Source organism: Bos javanicus, chromosome 19, assembly GCF_032452875.1.
Source record: "Bos javanicus breed banteng chromosome 19, ARS-OSU_banteng_1.0, whole genome shotgun sequence".
NCBI classification, from domain to species: Eukaryota; Metazoa; Chordata; class Mammalia; order Artiodactyla; family Bovidae; genus Bos; species Bos javanicus.
Window position 1 is genome coordinate 40,251,054 of NC_083886.1, and position 17,193 is coordinate 40,268,246.

Genomic DNA, 17,193 nt, shown 5'->3' on the forward strand with positions numbered 1-17,193 from the left:
GATACAGAAAACTTGCTTCTACAAAGATACAGATTTTAAAATGAAATAGAACTAGAACTTTGTAGAATTTCAAGGGGATCTCCTTTGTAGCTCACTCAATAAAGAATCTGCCTGCAGTTTCAAGATGGAAATATAAACTATAAAAGTGACATCACTCATGCAATTTTCTTTTCAAAGAAAATTTTAAAAACTACATATTTCATTGAAAGTGAAAGCAAAGGCCAATGACTGAAAATTACGTCTCACTTCAATGGGATGGCTGTTATCTAAGGCGTCAAGCTCCTGAGCTCGTGTATAATCAGCAGAAACAAACTGAGTCCAGATATCATACTCTGGGAAGCAGTGGTCTACACACAGATACTCAATCCATGATGCAAAGCCTTCATTTAACCAAAGATGAGTCCACCATTCCTAAAAACAGAAGATGGAAATATGTAAAGAAAAGAAGATGCTTGTCACTCCACTAATATAAAAAACTCTTATGTCCCTTCCATTATACTCTAAAACTCTTAATGAGCTAAAATTCAATTCAAAACATTTAGTAAATAACTCACATCTATAAACAAAAGAATTGCCAAGAACAGCCAACTGGTGACACTCGAATTATCACCACTGCTAAGTAACTTTTTGGTACTAAAGGTAGAAGAGGAGGAGGAAGGGGGATGAAAAACACCCTCAAGATGGAAAATGGGAAGGGAGTGCATAAATGTGTGTAAGAGCTACACTGTCATATAAAATTCAGTTTAATAAACAACTCTCTTTAAGAAATCAGAAAGTTATTAGGACCAAACAAAGAAAACTGGGAACTATCTCCGTAATGACAGGGGAAAAAATCATTGCTGAGTGACAAATTAAACTTTCTAGATAAACAGAAAAGCAGTATTGCTTATACAAGAATTGCATGAAATTAACAAAATGTCATAGCAGTAAGTTTAAATACAACTGGTATTTAAACATTTATAGAATATAAAATTCTCATTTGTTAATAATAAGAATAGTGGAGTGGACAAAGAATATAATGGGTCACAGACAAAATCAACTTTTTAAAATAGAAACAAACTTGCTAGAAAGAGATTTCAATCTAATTTTCATTAAAGTTGATTAAATCTCTTATTAAAAAAGCAATACTATATGAATTCAAGATAAAGGACAAATGTAATGGTGAAAAACAAAAGGGTATTTAAAAATTCTGAAAAGATCAAATGTTTTCAATAAAGTGATAAATGGCTATCTGTCCACATGCTTTGCATACTTATTTAACTAACAGACTCCATTGGGATAAGCTGGTACAAAGCTAGTAATTTTCCAACTCTCTCTAAACCCCTGTATTTCAGTAAATGAAAAAACTGACATCCAATAACTAGAAGTTACTCGAATACAACAGAAAGATGTTTAAAAGCAACATGAGAATGCACACATTTCCCCTACTAAAATTTAATACTGGAAGTTTAAAAATAAAATCATAAAAAATAAAATCTGCTCACACAGCAAAAAAAAAAATTGTTTGGTAGCAACAAATTTGCTGCGTTAGGAGAAAGGAACATTTCTGACATATTTGAACACAGGAACTAGCATACTTAATTTCATGTAAAAGTATATTTCAAACAACCTTTTCTTCTTTTTTCTTTTAACCCCTAAGCAAAATTTTAAACAACCAAAGCAAAAAAGAAAGGATTTACTTTCAAGGGCTGACTTTCCTTAGGAACTCTTTCAGACACATTGCTGTTTCGGTTGCTAAGACATGTCCAACTCTTTGTGACCCCATGAACAGCAGCACGCCAGGCTTCCCTGTCCTGCACAATCTCCTGGAGTTTGCTCAAACTCAGACATTTAAGAGTTGCTAAATGTTTTTCTTTCTTGCTTATTTCTGTGACATGTGGTCTCAACTAACATCCAAGTTGGGCTCTGCTCTTTGGCAGCCTAAAATGCCATCAGGGAATTTGGCTGGCTCCACAATCTCCAGTTCTTTCTTTGCAGAGGTACTTCTAGTTCACTTATTAAAAGCTGTGCTTCCAAGCTCTAACACAGTTGGTTGCTATAGATAGCACTCATTTAGAGTAAAAGGGAAAGGTCAAGACTAGAGGATAGAGATCATTCACTACAAACATTACAATAAACAAGGACTTCAACAGGAGAGCTGGACATTTTAATATTCTTCAGTTACTCTGTAGTTTCTTTGCCTTCATTTCTATCAAATATCAGCTTAAAACTTTAGGCAATGAAGAAAATGACCCTTAAAAACATTTCAACCTTATTAAAGATAGTTTGCTATTCATCAGGTTACTTTACAGCAAGTGACATATGACACAAGAAACTTCAGTTAGCCTGAATCTCACTGCATGGAAATTGTCTATCTAAGTGGAATCTCTTCCTTTCACCCAAATTAATATCCTGACTTGCCCCATTTACAGGCAGTATTTAGAACAGTTTAGGTAGTATTTTCTGTTGAATAAAGATTACCTGTATGTTCTTAATTAACATGGATATCCTGATAAAACCTTTTCAAAATAAAGTTTTTCTATCAAAAAAACTTTTTTGGTACAAATTGCCAGCCAAACCTGAAATACTATTTAGCCAACATAAGGTGTAGCAGGAAAAAAATATATTTGAGCACTTAAAAATATTAAATACCATAGTAACAAGATTTCCAAACCATTGATGGGCGAGTTCATGTCCCACAACCAGAGCAACCCACTGGCGTGATGAAGAACAGGAGTTTTTTGGATCAATAAGCAATGCAGTCTCCCTGTGTTTAAAAAAAAAAAAAAATTTTTTTTTTTTTAAAATAAAAGTATTTCAATAAAAGCAGGCATGCAGAAGTGGGGGAGGGAGATTCAAAAAGTAAATAAGATGGTCAAGTTAGGCTTTAAAGATGTCAAGAAAACATTTCCTCAGAGTACACAGGATAGAAAAAGCTCTGCGAAGATTAAAGACTACTCCAATTGAATTCATACAAAAGAATATCAAAGATGTGACACAAGTTTAATTATCAGTTTGTTTCCAGGATAGCTGCCTGAAATTTTAGGAAAACTATCTAAAGGAATTAGGCATTACTGTGCTAGACAGAAAGAGAAGACAGTTCTTCCATTAAAAGCAGAGAAGTGGCAAGCTGGGGGAAGATGCATTCCACAGTCCCAAAAAGAACACTGAACACAGTGTCCAAAACTTAGCTCATCGAAGAAGGCAATTGAAAGTAGAAGGCCAAAACTTGTTTACAGACACTGCTTTTAAAATTATACAACCCACATGTTTGTATTGTGGTGACAGACATGTAAGAACTTGGCTGCTTCAAAGTCACTTCAGTTGTGTCCGACTCTGTGTGACCCCATAGACGGCAGCCCATCAGGCTTCCCCGTCCCTGGGATTCTCCAGGCAAGAACACTGGAGTGGGTTGCCATTTCCTTCTCCAATGCATGAAAGTGAAAAGTGAAAGTGAAGTCGCTCAGCCATGTCCCACTCTTCGTGACCCCATGGACTGCAGCCTACCAGGCTCCTCCATCCATGGGATTTTCCAGGCAAGAGTACTAGAGTGGGGTGCCATAGCCTTCTCCGAGAACTTGACTGCTGCTGCTGCTAAGCCGCTTCAGTCATGTCCGACTGTGTGTGACCCCACAGACAGCAGCCCACCAGGCTCCCCCGTCCCTGGGATTCTCCAGGCAAGAACACTGGAGTGGGTTGCCATTTCCTTCTCCAATGCATGAAAGTGAAAAGTGAAAGTGAAGTCGCTCAGTGGTGTCCGACTCCTAGCGACCCCATGGACTGCAGCCTACCAGGCTCCTCCGTCCATGGGATTTGCCAGGCAAGAGTACTGGAGTTGGGTGCCATTGCCTTTTCCGGAGAACTTGACTAGAAGACATTAAATCAGGGGAAGTTCTTCAAGCTGGATATGTAACTATGTAACTACCAGGAGGAAGAGAAGGCACTGAAATGAGAAACTCAGCCAAAAATACATTTAGAAATGCTACTAATGCCAGATGCTCACTTTAAAATCTTACACTCTCAGATAGTAGCACCAGAGGGTGTTCATCTGCATTCTTGAAATGTTCAAGGAAATGGGGGAAGGTAGGAAAATTTATGGCAGATCATAAAGCAGAAGCTACTGAACTGTAATTAGGAGTGAAGCACTCATGAAATCAGTGATTTAAAAGACAAGGTAGGGTAATACATCATTAACATACCTATAAGTAACAAGGCCCCAGTTCTCCATGGCACCTTCATAAAATAAAATACAAACATTTATTGATATTTATACATACTTCTTCTTGAAAATCATAAAATTCAAAATAAAAGTTATTACAATTTATCAATAAAGTGAAATTTACTTTACCAGCTGCAAAGTCTGCAATAGCAATGAGATCAATTTTAGGTAGAGGATAAGGAACATTGAAGTAGTCCTTATAAAAAGGCAGAGTTTTAGCAGCAACCTATAAAAGTATAAAGAAAAGAACCATCTGATAAATCCTATTGCCATTCCTACAGAAATCCACAAAGGAATCCAGTTGCAAGCCAAATATCTCAAGTTATAAGAAACCAACCCTGGGGGACCCCACCTCCAGAGACTGCTTTAGCCCTAAGCTTTGTATATGTCAGCCAAACTTTAATCCATTTATAACTCAGTATGAAAAGTACAATTATATATGTCCCCCCCGCCACTCTCTAGGTTAATAAATTCCATTCTAATATTCTCTTAATCATTATCTTTCAAAATGTTAACATCAAAGTTGCTAGTTCCAAGATTCTATTAAAAGTAAAACCAAAGTAGCACAAGATATTTCAGATTAGATTATAAATAACTGTACTAATAATTGATCAGAAATGTAAATTCCCCAACCTGGAGTTATGGACTGTTGGAACAATCCTCTTCAAGTACATTTACCTCTAACGCAAATTTTCCTTGCTCTGCTTTGCCAACAGGGGTGTAAACACGGACACACACACCATCTTTTGACCTTGTTTCTACAAAGTCATATTCACCCACAACAAATGCCACCAGATATGTAGACATGACAGGTGTGCGAGCAAACTTCACTTCCACTACATTTTCATCATCAGGGTATGGTTTCCGATCAATTACATTCTTTAAAAAAAAAAAAGGAAAATTTAACAGATTTACATTAAATACCTTAAAGCAAACACTACCCCCAAACTGTAGGCTTTGTAACCTTTTCTTCCCCCTTTCCAGCACTGCTTACTTCTCTATCCTAATTTACCCAGTACTATTACACTCTCAAGGCTTTTCCTGTTAATAAAGAAAGTGAACTGATGAAGCATACACAATAAGAAGTTGGAGCTGAAGTGTTAAAACTACCAAGGATTTGTAAGGTAAAAGAAGCAACTTTTCTTGAATACCTATTAACATAACAGGTATTGGGATGTTTTAAGACTTTAATACTTTTCAAGTGAACGAAGGATAGAAGACAACAAATATTAATGAAAATAAAATGTAGTTATGAAACTGGACATTTCAAAAGGGCACAGATTTCTAGATTTAGAGCATATTCTATATGAAGGTTGGCTCTAAGCAAATTTGTGACAAATCTCATTTACTTTGAGAGTTCCCTAATTTCCCTCTTTTTCCTATTCAGGCTCTCAGTTTCCTCAAGTTCTTGCTATTTTTTCTTCCAAGCAAGACTTATTCAAGAACTGATCTGATAAATTCATTTGCATTAAACTGCAAATGAACATTTCAGTGTAATTTATTAGCTTCCTCTCTAAGAACATTTGAGAAAAGCATCTTTAAGAAGAGAATCTACGGAATTCTCTCCACTAATAAAGGAAGCAAAAGCCAGTTATTTCAGGTCCAGTAGGTGTTTCCAAGTTCCCTAGACTCCTATTATAGTCTACCGGCTACTCTATGTCTTAAATAAGGCAGTCTTAGACAACACATTTCAAGTAGTAAATGCTTATTCTACTATGAATGACATTCAATGACACCAGTGAAGGGAGCACATCCAAGAACACAATCAGTTAAAACCCAAATACACTTCATTATGTGGCTGTAACTTTTGGCATTTAGTAACAGTATCAGATTTTTTTTCTCTCAAGTAATAGTTATTAAGTTCATTTCTTACTTAGATTTCCAAATTAAAGAAAGCAGGTAATCTTGTTAACATAGCTTACAAGAAATTTCTTCCAGGGTGCGGGAAAACTCCGCAAATGAGGCAATAAAAAAAAAGAGGGCTTATAAGAAACTAAGAACACTAACATTTGTGCTCCCATTATGTGTCAAGTACTGTGCTGGGTGACTAGGTAGTTCCATGCTATCCCATCTAATCAGCAAACAAAGTATGCTAAATGCTTATTCAAAATATAAGAATACTCATTAACACATACATACCATGTTTGATAAAGCTACTCTGTCTTTAGGAACAACCAATGAAATATCAAAAGTTGCTTTGATGGCAGGTTCATCCCAGCAAGGAAAAGCTCTCCGGGCATCAGTAGCCTTAAAAAAAGAATATGAAATATGAACTATCACTGAATGAACCTACCGGACTATTTCATGTAACAACCATTTCTTTCTATCATTCATTCATTCACTTTTTCAAATATTTATTTTCTACTTAGCGCTAGGCAATAAGCTAGGCACTGATAACAAAGAAAATGCAAGGTAGCACTTTCATATACAACACATAAAACTGTCAGCATTTGACCTACTTATTTAAAGAGATCTCATTCTTTCTGTAAACATAAAAGTAATAAACTTTAAAACAAAATAAGATTTAGTGGTGCAGCAGAATATTAGTTATAAAATAAAGAATCTTTCATAAAATAGAAATAGAACCGCTGACAAGATTCTGTATCTTGCCCCTCAGTCACGTCCGACTCTCTGTGACCCAATGGACTGCAGCACACCAGGCTTCCCTGTCCTTCACTATCTCCCAGAGTTTGCTCAAACTCATGTCCATTGAGTTGATAATGCCGTCTATTCATTTCATCTTCTGTTGCCCCCTTCTCCTCCTGCCCTCAATCTTTCCCAGCATCAGGGTCTTTTTCAGTGAGTTGGCTCTTCCCATCAGGTGGCCAAAGTATTGGAGCTTCAGTATCAGTCCTTCCAGTGAATATTCAGGGTTGATTTCCTTTAGGATTGTCTGATTTGATCTCCTTGCTGGCCAAGGGACTCTCAAAAGAGTCTTCTCTAGCACCACAGTTCAAAAGCAACAATTCTTTGGTGCTCAGCCTTCTTCACGGTACAACTCTATACAGACCTTTGTTGGCAAAGTGATGTCTCTGCTTTTTAATACACTGTCTAGGTTTGTCATAGCTTTTTTTCCAAGGAGCAAGCATCTTTTAATTTCATGGCTTCAGTCACTGTCCGCAGTGATTCTGGAGCCCAAGAAAATAAAGTCTGTCACTGTTTCCACTGTTTCCCCATCTATTTGCCATGAAGTGATGGGATCGGATGCCATGATCTTCGTGTTCCGAATGTTCAGTTTTAAGCCAGTTTTCTCATTCTCCTCTTTCACCTTCATCAAGAGGCTCTTTAGTTCCTTTTCAATTTCTGCCATTAGGGTGGTGTCATCTCCATACCTGAGGTTATTGATATTTCTCCCGGCAATTTTGATTTCAGCTTGTGCTTCATCTAGCCTGGCATTTTGCATGAGGTACTCTGTGTATAAGTTAAATAAGCAGGGTGACAATATACAGCCTTGACGTACTCCTTTCCCAATTTTGAACCAGTCTGTTGTTTCACGTTCGGTTCTGTTGCTTCTTCATTTTTTTTTTTTTCCCTGAATAGCATGTGGGATCTTAGTTTCTCATCAGGGATCAAACTCATGCCCCCAGCAGTAGAAGTGTGGAATCTTAACCATTGGCCTGCCAGGAAAACATATACTTCTGAAAAAGGATTTCTTGGGGCTTCCTTGGTGGCTCAGTGGTAAAAGAATTCGCCTGCCAATGCAGGAGACAAGGGTTTGGTCCCTGATTTGAGAATATTCCATGTGCCATGGAGCAACAAGCCCCCTGTGCCACAGCTATGGAGCCTGTGCTCTAGAGCGCAGGAGCCGCAACTACTGAGCCCACATGCTGCAGCTACCGAAGCCCAGGTGCCTTAGAGCCTGTGCTCTGCAACGATAAGCCATGGCAATGCCTGCACACCACAGCTAGAGAGCAGCCCATGCGGACCACAACTAGAGGAAAGCCTGCACAGCAATGAAGACCCAGCACAGCCAGTAAATAAATATTTTTAAAAAAGGATTTCTCAAAGGAAAAATGTGACATGTCTGACTGCACTGTCAAAGAAATTAAATAAATTATGAATTCAACTAAACAGTAAATAAGATGTTTGAAAAAGTAAGTAGACTGTAAGGAAAACAATACACAGAAAAATTCAAATTAGGAGTAGCACTAAATAAAATGACACAGATAGTAAGATCTAAGTTTATTTATCTATCTGGCTGCATTGGGCCTTAGTTGCTGCACACAGGATATTTTGGTGTGGTGAGTGGGCTTCTCTCTAGTTGTACCTAGTTGTGGGTGACCCACAAACTGGAGAACAATAATACCAAAGAAGTTCTTGCACTATGGTGAAGGTTCTAAACCCCAAGTAAGGCTTCCCAGCCTGGGTACTGGACAAAGGGACTGGGAATCCCCAGGAAATCTGGCCTTGAAGGTCAGTGGGATTTGATTACAGGACTTCCACAGACTAGGGGAAATAGAGACTCCAGTCTTGGAGGGCACAAACCAAATCTTGCACGCACCAAGACCCAGAGGAAAGGAGCAGTAACCCCACAGGAGCCTGAGTCACAACTACCTGCTAATGTTGGAAGGTCTCCTGTGGAGGTTATGGGTTGACAGGGGCTCACCACAGGGACAGAGGCACTGGCAGCATCAGGCAAGGAAGGCCCCTCCCTTGGCATAGTAAACCCTCTTGGAGTTTGCCATTAACCCTACCATAGGGCAAACAACTACCAGGGAGGGAGTGCAACCACACCCATCATCAGATAATTGGATTAAAGCTTTACTGAGCAAGGCCCTGCCCACCAGAGCAAGACCCAGTTTTTCTCACTGCCAGTCCCTCCCATCAGGAAGCTTACACAAGCCTCTTAGCCTCCTCCATCAGAGGGCAGATCGAAGAAGCAAGAAGCACAGTCCCACAGCAGCTAAGACAAAAACCATAACCAAACAGAAAGTTAATCTCGATGAAAAAGCAGAAAGGTATATCACAGATAAAGGGACAGGATAAAACCCCAGAAAAACAACTAAATGAAGTGGAGATAGGCAACCTTCCAGAAAAAGAACTCAGAATAATGATAATGAAGATGACCCAAGATCTCGTGAAAACAATGAAGATACAAGAAATGTTTACCAAAGACCTACAAGAACTAAAAAACAGATGCATAATATACTAGAAGGAATCAAGAGCAGAATAACTGAGGCAAAAGAAGAGATAAATGACCTGGAGGACAGAATGGTGGAAACCACTGCTACGTAACAGAATATAGAAAAAAGGATGCAAAGAAATGAAGACAGCCTAAGAGACCTCTGGGACAACACTGAATGCACCAACATTCACATTATAGGGGTCCCAGAAGGAGGAGGGAGAGAAAAAGGACCTGAGAAAATATCTGAAGTAATAGCTGAAAATTTCCCTAACATGGGAAAGGAAACAGTTAACCAAGTCCAGGCAGCACAGAGAGTCCCAGGAAGGATAAACCCAAGGAGGAACACACTGAGACACATAGTAATCAAACTGACAAAAATTAAAGACAAAGATAAAATATTAAAAGCAACAAGAGAAAAACAACAAATAACATATAAGGGAACTCCCATCAGGCTATCAGCTGATTTCTCAATAGAAACTCCACAAGACAGAAGCAAACAGCATGATATATTTAAAGTGGTGAAAGGGAAGAACCTACAACCAAGAATACCCAGAAAGTCTCTCCTTCAGATTTGATGGACAAATCAAAAGCTTTCCAGAAAAGCAAAAGTTAAGAAAATTCAGCACCACCAAACCAGGTTTACAACAAATGCTAAAGGAACTTTAAGAAGGAAACACAAGAGAAGGAAAAGACCTTCAAAAAATAAACCCAAAATAATTGAGAAAACGGTAATAGGATCATACATACTGATAATTACCTTAAATGTAAATGGATTAAATGCACCAACCAAAAGACATACACTGGCTAGGCAGATGAAAACATGTGCATGTACGTACTTCCACTTACATCACTGTGCTTGACCCCCCCAAACTGTATGGAACTATTTTATATTGTTAAGTTAATCATGTTCCCATTATGGCTTAAAATTATAATTATCTTTTATTTTTTGTCTGGCTATTGATTGGGAAAACTGATAAACACCTTAACTATGGTGATTATATAACTATTACTCACTTTATACCACTGTATCATGATTGGTCAACAGAAAATTAATTGAACTCTATATCACCAAACAAAACTACAATTTTACAGAAAAACCTATAATCACTTTTTAAAATCCAGATGCTTATCAGAATTATCTTGAAATTTTTTGAAAAATACAAATGCCCAGGTATTGCACTTTTTCCTCCAGAGCTCAAGGTATGCTTCTAATGAGCAGTCATGTTTAAAAACAACTGGACTACATGATGATCTTTTATCTAGTTTGTTTTACTTTTTCTATTTCACATTCAGTCCTCCCATTTCATTTAGTTTATGCTTTCCAATTTCTCCATCTTCTTCTTTCTTTTTAATGTTCTTTCTCAAGCCTTTATCAAGCATAGTAGAAAAGCTTATGTATACACATAAATAGTATGTATGACATATATATTTTAGAAAACTTATGAATTTTTGCCTAACTAAAAATGTATGATATTTTGATTCCACTTGTTTGACTTAGTATGAATAGAATGCTAGATTTCTAATTAGGAAGATGAAATAAGCAAAAAAGGTTTACTGTATAGCACAGGGAACTATAGTCAGTATTTTGTAATAAACTATAATGGAAAATAATTTCAAAAATAATATATGCATAACTGAATCACCTTGCTGTGCACCTGAAACACTGTAAGTCAACTATACTTCAATAATATACATATTAAGCAAAAAGCAAACAAACAAAGGACAGGTGATAAAAGCAATCACAGGTACATTTAGGGGACAGACACTAGAGCTAAATCTATTATTAAATGATGTTCCTGAAGAAGAGATCAGAACAGAAACATAATGAAGATGCAACAGAAGAAAATACTGCTATACTGATGAAAGATCTAAATCTGAATGTGAGTAGGGTTCACCAATTATTAAAAGTTAATGAAAAGTGAACACTAGGTACAAAGAAATAATTTAACAAGCAATCACAAAGAAAATACAGCAAAATTTTAAATTGTGTTACTCTACAAAGGGATAAGACACATTTTAGTCTGACTCCTCCTATTTGACAAAATGAGATGTAAAAGACTTTAGAACATATTTTGTAATATTTATTTTTATTTATTTATTAGGCTGTGCCAAAAGACAGAGAACTTATTATTAGCAGACCTGCCTTATAAAAAATACTGAAAAGAGTCCTGTAAGCTCAAGTGAAATACAGTAAATGGTAACTCAAATCCATACAAAGAAATGAAGAACACCGTGAAGGGGAACACGTAGGAATTATAAAGACAGCATAAATATTTTTATCTGGGTTTTGTCTGTTTTTCATTCTTGGCTGCACCACACAGCTTACAGGATTTTAGGTCCCCAACAAGGGACTGAACCCTGACCAGCTCCCTGTAGTGGAAAGTCCTAACCACTAGCCTACCAGGGAATTCCCATAAACATTTTTATTTGTAATTCTTTTCTGTTTTGTCTTTACATCTGTCTTTAAAAGGCAACTGTATAAGGTAATAATTAGAAAATGACTGACAGGCTTAGATGTATTAGTACTATATAAAGATCAAATTTTTATGACAATTATAGCATGAAGGAGTCAGGAGCTACAATGAAGCAAAGTTTTTATACATTAAAAAATTTTTCATATTAACCTGAACTATATTGGGTTTCTTTAATACTTACTTATTTGGCTGTGCCAGGTCTTAGTTGTGGCATGCGAGATCTTCAGTTGCAGCACATAGAATCTAGTTCCCTAACCAAGAATCAAACCTAGGCCCCATGCATTGGGAGCTCAGAGTCGTAGCCACTGGACCACCAGGGTGGTCCCTAGACCAACATTTATGCACCTCTGAAAGAGAAAAACTGTAAGCCAATTGTATCACTCTTACTGAAGAAGTTGGGCTTGTCAAGGGAAAACTCACTCAAAAGAAACTATGGGGTGTCTCAGTTAAAAGGTAAGAAACTACTATGTGATTTGGAATTTGCCTGAATGATTTGGAGACGATTTAAGGAAGAAAGAATTCTAAGTTGAGTGCTGTCAGAAAGTGGAGGCAATTTTACCAGCAAGTATTATCTTTTCTGTTAATATAAAGAGGGCAAACTAGAGAAAGCCTAAGACTGCATTTGGTAAAAAAAAAAAACAACCAGCAGTCACTCATTTTAACCAAGAAAGGGAATTGTTTGTCTTTTGTGATGAACAAAATGACCTTGTTTTTGTCTGTGCCTGGAGGAAATTACGAAGGGTCCTTGTTTTGTCTCACCTTATCATGGTGTCAAAGTAGTAACCTTGTCTGAGGCTGGCACTTTGTCTACATCCAACAGGAAAACAACATCTATTAGCTTCAGTGCTAGGACAACTTATGTCAGGGGCTGCTCTTTCTTCCTTCCCCCTCCTCCAAACAAATCTTTTATATGTTCAGTAAAACTGGTTGTATATAAAGGCAAATGAAAGATTTTCTGATATCCCAACACTCAGGAAGTATACCACCCACATACTCTCCCTTTAAAAATCATTTGGAGACACACTGCAACAAATCATTCCAAGATGAAGAAGTGCTCAAAAGGGCTAGAGATAAGCACTGGAATCACACTCTCACATACACACACATACACACAGGTAACAAAATTATATTTACATATATATATAAAATCCATATATATCTGTATATAGCTATATATGCATACATACAGGTAAAAAAAACTTCAACACCTGGATTGCTTTTATACTTTGTACCTGTGGCTTTTCCTACTAAATGAATACTGATACTGTTATAAAAATATCATTCCCCAGCCCACATCCCTAATTCTCTCCCCTGTATAATAGAGAGAACTGAATATAGAATAAAAATTCCAAAATCATTAATACAATTATGGTTACAGGCATCTAGCCTCAAATAATCAGGCAAATAAGAGAACAGACCTTTGTCAGAATGTCTCACTGAAGATCGTGATTTTTTTTGGCTGCCCTGGGTCTTTGTTGTGGCACACGGGCTCTTCATTGCTGATATGGGCTTTCTCTACTTGTGGCAAACGGGGGCTACTCTCTGGTTACGGTGTGCAAGCTGCCCACTGCCATGGCTTCTGTTACTGCAGAGCATGGGCTCTAGGGTGCTAGCTCAGCAGCTGTGGTGCGTGGACTTTGTTGCCCTGCAGCATGTGGAATCTTAGCACCTGGACCAGGGACCAAGCCCAGGTCCCCTGCATTGGCAGCAGATCCTTTCTTTCTGTTCTTAAAACAATAATTTTATTTCATTATTTATTTTTGGTTGTGCTTTGTTTTTGTTGCTGCACGGACTTTTCTCACGTTGTGGCGAGCGGGGGCTACTCTTTGATGTGATGTGCAGGCTCTAGGGTGCACAGGCTTCAGCAGTTGTGGCAGGCAGGCTCAGTAGTTGCAGCTCCTGGGCTCTAGAGCACAGGCTCAATAGTTGTGGTGCATGGGCTCAGCTGTTCCACAGCATGTGGCATCTTCCCAGATCAGGAATAGAACCCATGTCTCCTCCACCGGCAGATGGATTCTTCACTGAGTCACCAGGGAAGCCTCTGGCAGGCAGATTCTCAACCACAGGTCCACAAGAGAAGTCCCAAGATCATAATATTTTAAAGAATGCATGCGTGCTAAGTCGCATCAGTCGTGTCCAACTCTTTGCAATCCCACTGACTGTAGTCCACCAGGCTCCTCTGTCCATGGGATTCTCCAGACAAGAATATTGGAGCGGGTTGCCATTTCCTCCTCTAGGGGACCTTTTCAACCCAGGGATTGAACCAGCATCTCTTAATGTCTCCTGCATTGGCAGGCGGACTCTTTACCACTAGTGCCACTTGGGAAGCTCATATTTTAAAGAATACCATACCTCAAACTGTGTGACAGCAGCATAGCGCACCTCTCCAGAAGGGGTAGTATATTTACTTCTATAGAAACCCTTCATTTTATCATTCAGTTCGCCAACAAAATCTATCTTTAAGGTTCCTGTACCTGTGATTGAAGATAAATGAAAATACTTTCATGGAGATATTAAGTACAAGTTATCAGAAGTATGTCATTAAGCATTAGTTCATAGCTATTGACAATGTTCAAATCATTCCTTCGTTTCTCAAACACTCTTCTTGGCAATGTAGAAAATACAGTATTTACTAAAGTAAATGGCAAACTAATCCTAAAGGAAACCTTAAAGTCATGTTTAGAGTGACTGCTAAGAAAGTTCTTTAATTTTACTAGTGAGTTTCAAATCACCAATACATGAAAAGCAGGAGAAGAAATAAATATATTCAATGTATGACCAGCTATTATGCACTGGTGCTTTAAAAATATTTAGTTGGGTAGGCATTGTCTCCATTTTGTGAGATGAAGAAACTAACCCTGAAAAGTTAAATAACTTGCCCAAGGTCACACAATTAGTAAGTAGCAAGAATGAGATTAAAAACTCAGGTCTGTTTAATCCAAAACTCATGCTCTCTGCCAATTATGCCATATACATTGATCCTTTCCTGAAATCTAAGAATATTAAAGAAATAAATTTAAACCAATAAGTATTAAATGCAAATAAAAATACCTGAATACATATTCTATTGTTATATAAGAACAAAATCAATTTAGATAAAATAGGAGGTTTTTTTTAAATTGAAGTATAGTTGATTTACAATGTTGTGCCAATCTCTGCTGTACAGTACAGTGACTCAAGTTATACACAGAGACATTCTTTTTTTATATACAAAATGAGAGTTTTTACAAATATATATACAGCTGACCCTTGAATATTATGGGGGTTAATCCACCTATAATTTATAGGTGCTTAGTTGCTAAGACGTGTCTGACTATTTGCGACCCCATAGATTGTAGCCCACCAGGCTCCTCCATTCATGGGATTTCCCAGGCAAGAATACTGGAGTGGGTTGCCATTTCCTTCTCCAGGGGATCTTCCCAACCCAGAGTTCGAACCCTGGGTCTCCTGCCTTGGCAGTCAGATTCTTTACCACTGAACCACCTGAGTAGCCCCAAAAAACATGGAACGATTCACAAATTTGCATGTTGTCCTTGCGCAGGGCCATGCTAATCTTCTCTGTATTGTTCCAATTTTAGTATACGCACAGCCTAAGCAAGCACAAGAAAAGCAACTAACGCTTCCAGAGACACCACTGGGACAGGGGTCTTCCATATCTGCAGTTCCTCCACATCTCCAAATTCAACCAACCTTGGAATGTGTGGTATGCTATTTACTACTGAAAAACATCTGAGTATAAGTGGACCCATGCAGTTCAAACCTGCGTTGTTTAAGCACCAACTATACTTTCTTTCATAACAGAAAAAACCTTATCACTATTATCTAGTGTCATCTACTAAATTCAGATGCATGACAAAACAATAATCCCATTCTACATTTTATAAATCCAGTCACAAAAATCCCCCAAAATGTTGACTTTTAATTGATCCCTTTAAAGTGCCTATTTATAAAAGAATCCAGAGCATGGGAATCTAACAAATCAGAGATATAGTATGACCATAAAGTAATTAGCCACTTAAATCAGAACTTTCATATCCTAATGCTTCAAACTGACATTTTGTAATGCTTGCAGAGCAATGACACTGACATTGTTCAAAACGTTCTTGACTTTCTGACATATCCTTTTCGAGGTTCACAAAGTCAAATCTTCACCTTCCAAAATTGAATTTGCTTTTTGGAAAGGTCCAAGTCATAAAAAGTTCAAGTCTGCAGATTATGTGAATAACAAATTGCAATCTATTTTTAGCCAAAACACTAATTGTGCCTATTAAGTAATTAAGCTAATTTCCTAATATGCTTCAAACTGGTTCTGAAAGTAATTTCAAGTAAAAATTTCAGACATTTGCAGCAAAGTCACAACTAAGGAAAGTACCACATTCTGAATCATGCTAGGAAAATAAAACCAAATAACTCACCTGAAGGTCCACTGAACAGACATTTGTGATAGTATTTTTTTTTTAAATCAGACATTCTGGCTGAAGGTGTCAATAAATACATTTTTTTTTTTTAAAGAGAATGATAGTTACTGGGACAGTAAATATAAAAACAGTAAAAGAATCTGAAACAATTCTGACTGATACTAAAGAATTTAGCTATAAATAATATAACATTTCTCTATTTTCATTAGGAATTCATTGATTAGGAAAAAAAGGCATATGTGTTCACAGTAATCAAGTTTTTGTTATTGTTGTTTAGTCGCTAAGTCATGTCCAACTCTGCAACCTAGGCTCCTTTGTCCAAGGGATTTCCCAGGCAAGGATACTGGAGTTGGTTGCCATTTCCTTCTCCCAGGATCTTCCCAACCCAGGGATCAAACCCATGTCTCCTGCTTGGCTGGCGAATTCTTTACTGCTGAGCCATCCCTGGGAAGCCCCAATAAAGTTAGTAAAGAATATCTATTAGACTATGAAAACCTCTTTAAAAATAGAACTGTTTGATGAAATTTTATGTTACAATTCCATAAATGGAATTGGTCAGTCTGTTTTTCAATAAGTCAACTATTAAGATGTCTTCATATTCCATGGCAAATCTACTTTTGACTTTTCCTACTTGGAATAAAAGTGGATTTAAAACTTTTAACTAAATAAGAAAGTCTGCTCACATTTTTACTCAGTCTTAAATCTCCAGGGTCATTAATACTATAACAAGATATTGACAATGACCATTTCTGAAAAGTGGCAGACTACAAAATACAAATTATTGGGAAGGGTTATTACCTGAAATTCAAAAAAAACATGTTTTTGTTTTTTTTAAATATATTACTAAATTTAATTGGTGTCACATTATACAGTACTAATTATAGAATATTTGCTATTGATACAGAATTTTAGGGCAAAAACAAGAGGAAAAAGAACTTCATGATAAATTTCATCTGTCAATTTTATACCACACTAAAG

At 37.3% G+C, this 17,193-nt stretch overlaps 1 protein-coding gene and 1 non-coding gene across 6 annotated transcripts in view; both read right to left on the reverse strand.

Moving 5' to 3' along the window:
* NPEPPS (aminopeptidase puromycin sensitive) overlaps window positions 1–17,193 on the reverse strand; it is a 110,005-nt gene that overhangs the window by 24,930 nt on the left and 67,882 nt on the right. For all 5 annotated transcript variants that reach the window (XM_061391550.1, XM_061391554.1, XM_061391549.1 and 2 more), the window contains 7 exons: window positions 14,150–14,271; window positions 6,338–6,445; window positions 4,877–5,077; window positions 4,328–4,424; window positions 4,179–4,212; window positions 2,632–2,746; window positions 247–411 (listed from right to left, as the gene is read on the reverse strand). In XM_061391550.1, coding sequence (XP_061247534.1) covers window positions 247–411; window positions 2,632–2,746; window positions 4,179–4,212; window positions 4,328–4,424; window positions 4,877–5,077; window positions 6,338–6,445; window positions 14,150–14,271 — 842 coding nt within the window. The remainder of the gene's footprint in view (window positions 1–246; window positions 412–2,631; window positions 2,747–4,178; window positions 4,213–4,327; window positions 4,425–4,876; window positions 5,078–6,337; window positions 6,446–14,149; window positions 14,272–17,193) is intronic.
* LOC133233090 (U6 spliceosomal RNA) lies at window positions 15,294–15,397 on the reverse strand. Its single transcript, XR_009731572.1, has one exon. It is a non-coding gene; the product is annotated as a U6 spliceosomal RNA (small nuclear RNA).